Source organism: Dreissena polymorpha, chromosome 16 (assembly GCF_020536995.1).
Source record: "Dreissena polymorpha isolate Duluth1 chromosome 16, UMN_Dpol_1.0, whole genome shotgun sequence".
NCBI classification, from domain to species: Eukaryota; Metazoa; Mollusca; class Bivalvia; order Myida; family Dreissenidae; genus Dreissena; species Dreissena polymorpha.
The window spans coordinates 737,339-745,297 of NC_068370.1; the positions used below are offsets into that span (position 1 = coordinate 737,339).

Here is a 7,959-nt window from a genome sequence, read left to right on the forward strand (position 1 = left end):
TGTCTGTAGTCCGATATTGCATATTGAAATTAAGAAAAGTGCGAGTCTTTTTGACGATTTATTATGAACGCGACTTATTTCACACTTACATGCACTGTATATCGACGCATTTCAATTGTCAATTTATCACAATTTCCTTATTTCGTGCAATGTGCATTGTTTATAATCCGTGCATGTACTTTTGACATTTTTAGAATGTACAACAAGTCATACAAATATCGCACAATTCATAAATAATCTGCAATATTTGCTTTCCGATTAAATTCATGTTAGGCATAGAGATGTGTAAAGTATAAGATGATAAAAATAGCACCACACTGGAATTCGGAATGTCCCATTTTTTACACGGGTATTAACGACTCATTTATCGGTTGTGTAATGGAATTTTTTTCATTCTTTGTTTACTTATATATTAAATTATGTTCGTGTACAATAAGGGCATTTACCATAGACAAATAAAACATCGTGTAAGTTAAACATATGTTTGTATGCAGAAATCTGCAAATGTAACCGAGTTTACCAACGGCTATTATTTGTTAAACTGCTCCGGTTCATTTGAACAGCAGTAATGTAGAGTACGTGACGTAATGTGTGACAAAAAAGAAAGTTTATCGAGTTCATAAACTCATTTGAAAATAGTAATAGGATGGCATTAAGGTCTTTATTAAACTATGCTAAAACAATTATTAAAGACCCTAGATGCAAAATCGTCAATTATTGAGTTAAATGGGTTATTTATGGATTTTAAAGGATTATTAAAGGTAAGATACTAGTTCGAACATGTTTTGGTTTTTGTTTGTACTTTTGTCGTTTACTGTTTTCGGAGAAATGATTTTAACATGGGCGCCATTGATGCATCGGATCACACACGGCATATCCATAACATTATATTAAAAATCACGTTCTGCGCGTCCTTAAATTCGTCGTCCGAAGTCGGAAAACGTATTGCCCTGTAAATTAAGTCAAATAAAGTGTCAGTCGCTGCAATTGTCTGTTTACTTGTCGAAATGTCCAAGGTTGTTGATGGTTAGCTTTTATAATGTCGCGCGACTCGGCCATTTTGTGTAAGTCACCTCTCGGTTACTTGTACTTACCCACCTAGAGAAGCAGGGTATGTTTTAACTGGATTTTAACCGATCGGTATAACTTACCCAATTTTATACAAACGCTTACCGACCAGTAACCAACAAGTTACCGACTTTTAACTGCCGGTATGTGTTTAACCGCCGGTTTAACTGTTTAGGTCATAATACACCAAATAGTTTCCCTATATAATTCAATGTAAAAGCGACAACTTTGAGCGAAAATAAATGCAACATTTTGCACATAGAGACCCCCATAACCATACCTTTTCTTAAAGGCCATTCTAAGCGGAATCGATTTATGCAATAAAAAAGATATGTCATGAACAATACAAGAAAGAACTTGACACAAATCAAAATCGACTGTTTTTGCAACTTTTTTTTCCGGCCGTTTCTTAGTGGAATGTAACCTTTTCTAGTGCAATGGTTTACTATAATCTTCAAGTGTATCATATTTCAGGGATTCAGTAGTGAACATCTATTCATGCCCTACCATTATCTCCGCAAGATAACACCTGAATAATGGTAAAAAGTGTAAAACATGCCTTCCTGTCAACTATGATATTTTTTAGAGAGTACAGCCCTACATGAAGCGATCATTTAGTGTATTGTAACCTATAAGACAACGTTTACTGTTAACATCGCGAAAAATAAGCACTTCTTGATACTTATAAACCTATTTACTATGTGCATGCCAATTTTCAGACCGATCTTTAACGTAGAAATGCTTGAAAATGCATTTTATTATAACGCCTGATAAGCCATGTGGCTTTCGCGTTCGGAGCTTTGATTTATAACGGGCGTTCAGGCGTAAAACGATTACCCTAAATAATTACAATCGGTCAAAATACTGGAATATTGTTACAAGCTATGTAGAAAAAAAGTAAACAACTATTAAAACGTGTTCATGAGCTCTTTCAGCACAAATTGTTGCGATTTGAGATGCTCAAGACGAGTTTTTGTACATTTATTTTCTTATTTTCCTCTGAAAACGTATTTTTTTCTTAAAAACTCACGATGCTCCTTAAATTCGTGAAACAAACGCATTTATTCCGTGAAATTTGCCAAAACGCATCATATCTCACTAAAAAAAGGTTGATTTTCTGTAAATACAGCTTCTTTGTGACTAGGCCTGGTTTTGCGTTTAGGTCATAATACACCAAATAGTTTCCTATATAATTCAATGTAAAAGCGACAACTTTGAGCGAAAATAAATGCAACATTTTGCACATAGAGACCCCCATAACCATACCTTTTCTTAAAGGCCATTCTAAGAGGAATCGATTTATGCAATAAAAAAGATATGTCATGTACAATGCAAGATAGAACTTGACACAAATCAAAATCGACTGTTTTTGCAACTTTTTTTCCGGCCGTTTCTTAGTGGAATGTAACCTTTTCTAGTGCAATGGTTTACTATAGTCTTCAAGTGTATCATATTTCAGGGATTCAGTAGTGAACACCTATTCATGCCTTACCATTATCTCCGCAAGATAACACCTGAATAATGGTAAAAAGTGTAAAACATGCCTTCCTGTCAACTATGAAATTTTTTTAGAGAGTACAGCCCTACATGAAGCGATCATTTAGTGTATTGTAACCTTTATACAATCGGGTGCAGGTCAACGGGAGTCGCCATGTTCCCGATAACAACAGACTGGTTTATCACAGTTACTGGGTATTTATACGCACAAGAACGTGAAATACCAAAAATAGTACAACCCGACCGCTCAGTGCGCGATGTCATGTATAAAACGCGGAACGTTTAGAAAACTGATTACTGTCAGGTCGGACCTCAAAGACCTCGTGAAAAGGCCGGTAGGACCTGTAAATAAACTCTGATTTTAAAAAAACCCAACTGATTACTGTTCAGACAATTTTCGTAGGATCGGGAATTTTTGTTTAAAAAAACAATGTTAAATCCAATTTTATCTTTTTCGGGTTTTTGAAAAATACGTCTGCCGGTTTTGTAAACCAATAAATATAAAAGTGGTCGCCTTATGTAATTAACAGTTTGAAGCCATGGAGAACTCATAACTGATGTAATAGTCGTATTTTCCACGAGTCCCTCTTTTCTCCGATATACACGTTTCAACTGTCTCAATCGCATACATGCAACTTCTTCCGTCTTTATCCATGACTCGATAATCCAGATTATGCCCGTTTTCATTTTTTTAAACGAATTCTGGTTAATATTGACGATAAGAGTGCTAAAGAATGTCAAACACAAACGTAAACATTTTTTCGAAAGTATAAAATGAATTTCGGGATATGTTTCTATTTAAAGATTTGATGAAATGAGCGCCCAATCAGATCAGTTGTAATCCAACATGAGTAAATCACCTGACTCGGTTTACACGCGTCGTGTACAGCTATTTTCGGTTACAAATTCTATCCAAAAAGTGCACATAAATTAAATGAGTTTCTTTGTTCTAATAAAAGGGCGCAAAAATTGGCGTGGGTGTATTTATTTGTAAATACACATTTCATAGCAGCAGAGACGTAGAAATCTACCGACTGCAATTTTTTTTTTTTAATAATCTCGTGTTACACGACTTGTCCCTTATTTAGATCGCAAATGTATTGATTAAAATAATGACATTCAAAACAATGTATTACGGGACATTATGGACCAAATCGGAAGAGTTGCATTCACACATGTTAATCTCTTTTGTTTAAACACCGCAGACAGCAGTCTACACAATAGGTCAGCAGATGTGCAATGCGTGTTTTCGTAACGCCCAATACTTAATCCAGTTCCGTCCAGATGTTCTCTTGAATCAGTTTACAGTACAATTACTGTTTCAATAATTACTCAACTAAAGGACCGTAACGATGAAGATACGGCGTGTTTGATTTGAAATTAATTTTGAGGAAATATCAAATTATGTGCGTTATAATTGTGTTAAAAAATACCAATGAAACTTTTAACCGAAATCAACATAATTCAATGGTCTCTGCGCTACACAGTTTGTATAAAAAATCAACACACGCTAGCTTTCCACGCGTATACCTTGACCTTGAACATTGCCTTATAATTTTTGCGCTCTTTTGTCGGCAAATATACATGATGACTATATTGGAAGCATTTGTAAACGTCGTGTTAACATTAAACTAGAGATGTGTTTGTCAGAAACACAATGCCCCCTAATGCGCCGCTTTGAATTATTTGTTTGACCTTTGACCTTGAAGGATGACCTTGACCTTTCACCAATCAAAATGTGCAGCTCCATGAGATACACATGCATGCCAAATATCAAGTTGCTATGTTCAATATTGCAAAAGTTATGAGGATGGTTAAAGTTTTGGTTAAAGTTTTTGAATTTGTTTTTTTGACCTTTGACCTTGAAGGATGACCTTGACCTTGACCTTTTACCACTCAAAATATGCAGCTCCATGAGATACACATGCATGCCAAATATCAAGTTGCTATCTTCAATATTGCAAAATTTGACCTTTGACCTTGAAGGACGACCTTGACATTTTCACCACTCAAAATGTTCAGCTCCATGAGATATGCATGCATGCCAAATATCGAATTGCTATCTTCAATATAGCACACTTTGACCATTGACCTTGAAGGATGACCTTGACCTTTCAACACTCAAAATGTGCAGCTCCGTGAGATACGCATGCATGCTGGCTGCCCCATTCAGTGTTAAGATGTGCATTGGATACCGTATATTTCAATCTATATGTTCACTAATGGCTGCCCCATTCAGTGTTAAGATATGCATTGGTAACAGTATAGTTCTTATATCTCTTAGAACCAGTTTTTCCAGTTTACAAAAAATAGAGAGGAGTTTTGTTTCTACGTATCCATTGACTATTTAAAACACTGGTGATCACATTTTTTATTTGATAGTTCTTTGAGGAATATTTTTTTTAATACCAAACAACTTCGAAATATGTGTAGTTATACACTTAAAATACACGCCGCCAAGAATTCTTTAAAATAATTCACCAACCTCAAAATTTTTCATTATAATATTGTAATACAAGTTTGCCTTTTTTTATAGAAATTATTTCCTGACGAGGATAGGTACATACAGGTCCCGGAACTAGGTCAAAGGGACGCGCACAGCCTTGTGTCGTCGTGGGCGGAGAAACGGAACCGGAAGTTGATCCAGATGGACATCCTGCTGAGCACATTCCGGAAGTGCCCGACACCGCTGTTCTTAAAAGTGAGTGCACGCAGCTCTGAAAAGGTTTAATAACTGGAAAATGAGGAAAATCCGTGAAGAAAATTTAAATACAACGAGCAAAGAATTATGACACTGTTTCTGAACGATAAAGAACATTCTTTTTTGAAAGATGAATAGTTTATTAGTGCCAGTTGTATTTGTAATCTTACATTAAATGTCAAGCAAAAATACTTTTTAGTCAGTAAATCATCATTGAATTAATTGGGAATTAATTATTTTCTTTTAGTAATCAATATCATGGGTAATCCTAAGTTATAACAGTTCTGTCAAAAAAGTCTTCAATCAGGATCATATTAGTCGACAAATTTGAAGTGAGTAGAAATTTGAAAGTTTGATGCAAACCAGAAATTACACAGCTAGGTTTTTCTTCAATAAATTATTTTGTATAACGCTATACTGACATTTTGTTCAATTCTGATCAGCTGTCGTTTGACGCGCTCGTTCGACCCGCCGCCACGGACAGTACTGCAGACGACAGTCCATACCTCAGTCGACTTCCTGTTCAGTCGTCTGGAGAAACTGCATGGCCGGATATTGGTGTGTCGCGCCTTGGGATATTTTACCTTAGGTGGGGGTTGAGTCATTTTTGTTCATACCCAAAATTTTCACACCCAAATTTTTCACATATGGGTACGAAAAAATAATAGAAAATTGCGTACAAACAAAAAAAATTGATTTTGGTAAGAAAAATATGGATAAAAAAAATTTGGGTTACGAAAACATATATGTACGTAAATTTTGGGTAAGAACAAATTATGTAAAAAAAAAATGCGGTACAACAAAAATTTGGGTATGAAAAAAAAATGGGTACGAATATTGTGAGTACCAAAAAAATAATGGTATTACAATTTTGAGTACGAAACAAAATTGGTACGAAAAATTTTGCATAATAATTTTGTCAGGGTACTACATCCCCGTACCCCAGTGTGCTTTATGGCACCATGTTGTTAGTTAAGTCTGGACAATATCTGATAAAAACGAGATAATCGGATTATGCAGATCAAAGGGGCAATTTTACACCGAAATACAAATTGTTATACGATTTTATGATGCAAACAATCAAATGAAAAATATTACATTTCATTTCATGTTTATTTAATGTGTCAACGTGTTAGTTTTATCAGACAAATACCGTTATGGTTATTTTTTTATTGTTTATTTGGAATTGATGTTTTTATTGCTTGTTTTCAATCTTATTTGTGTCAGTAATGTAGAACAACGTGTTTGCATGTTAAAAAATAACGTCTAAATATAAACGTTTAAATATAAACACACATTCTATCATTGAAAAAAATATATAACACTTTAATGACTTTAAACATAGTAAAATAAAGAAGCATAGAATCTGTTGCAGGTCATAAAATGAAAAACTGATGTTGAAGAAGCTTTAAAACTTTTTTTCACTGTCAGCACTGATAATTTCAAAATAAAAAAATAAAATAAAATTCCCTAGGCTACCTACCTACCTACCCTATTTTTTTGGTGCAAATTTAAACATTGTTAATATCATTGAGTGAAATTATTAAAATATCAATACATTATTACACTTGCTAATTATGTTATTAATAATGAAATAATTTGCAAGGACAGCGCAATTCTGTTTATATAAGTCTATATTAGCTATTAGTAAAAATTAAAATATCAGTGACATCCAATAATTGGATTATATACATATAAAAGCATGAATTCAACCAGTTGACCCTATTTTATTGGGTTAAAAACAACAAATAACTTCAGTTCCACAACCCAGCCCAAGTTTACTCAAACTGAAATAATTCATCAATTGATCCTATTTAATTGGATTTAAAAAAACAACATGTATAAGATACTCAGTTCTATTTTGAGAATATTCCATTTATTCCACTAGTACACCAACATGCATTTACTAATGATTTAAATGCATTCCTTAAACAGATTAGCAAAAAAATTATGAACTGTTAATCCAAAGAAAACAACAAACAAGCTGCTTCATAGATAAAGTTAATTAAATATTTCATAAGGAAAATAATCATTTTGATAATAAATCAAGATTATACTTCAACCAAACAATTATAAATTTATTCGGGGGGGGGGAGCATCAGCACTAAAACTAAAATGGGGGCGGGAAACGCTTGTGGAGGAAACGTCATGGGGGTAATGTCTGGTGAGGAAACATCTGGGGGGGAGAACGTGCGGAAGTCCTGCCAAGGGCGACAGTATTGTTTATGTGCCTTTAGAAATATAGAAGAAATAATTGAAGGAAAGTACTCATTGGTGTATGCCCAACCAGAAGCATTTCTGAGCACAAGAATTGGAAGAGCAATATTGAGTACATTTCAAAGAGATATCATATAACTGTTTCATGCATTGCTGTTGATGAAGCCCACATGATCATTGAATGGTAAATTTCCCAATTTTATACTTGTTATATACTCTAAAATCTAGCTCTTTTGTCATAAAATGGTTTTATTATCCAGCAGGTTTTGTGTTTAAACCTCACACATTTTCTTAGACCTAAGTCCCATCATTTAATCATCATCACAATCATCAGCAGCATTATCATATTCATCATCATCATCATTAGCAGCTGCATCATTGTGTTGTATGAGCAGAATTCAATACAAATAAAAACACAACCATTACAACTACTACTACTGCTACTACTACTAATTAATTAACTACGACAACAAGAA

The 7,959-nt window shown here is 34.1% G+C and overlaps 1 protein-coding gene across 1 annotated transcript; it reads left to right on the top strand.

Annotated features, from left to right (window-relative positions):
* Nucleotides 1–585: 585 nt before the first annotated feature.
* On the top strand, nucleotides 586–6,648 carry LOC127862707 (uncharacterized). Its single transcript, XM_052401964.1, has 4 exons — nucleotides 586–761; nucleotides 5,102–5,266; nucleotides 5,710–5,855; nucleotides 6,642–6,648. The coding sequence occupies exons 1-4, from the start codon at nucleotides 672–674 to the stop codon at nucleotides 6,646–6,648; spliced, it is 408 nt and encodes a 135-aa protein (XP_052257924.1). The 5' UTR covers nucleotides 586–671.
* The last annotated feature ends 1,311 nt before the right edge of the window (nucleotides 6,649–7,959 follow it).

What these genes read in the sequence shown, in the direction of transcription:
- LOC127862707 (XM_052401964.1), top strand. Translation starts at nt 672, where the DNA reads ATGCTAAAACAATTATTAAAGACCCTAGATGCAAAATCGTCAATTATT. An exon ending in ATTTTAAAGGATTATTAAAG is followed by an intron (nt 762 to 5,101) that starts GTAAGATACTAG and finishes CTTTTTTTATAG; the next exon opens with AAATTATTTCCTGACGAGGA. An exon ending in CGACACCGCTGTTCTTAAAA is followed by an intron (nt 5,267 to 5,709) that starts GTGAGTGCACGC and finishes AATTCTGATCAG; the next exon opens with CTGTCGTTTGACGCGCTCGT.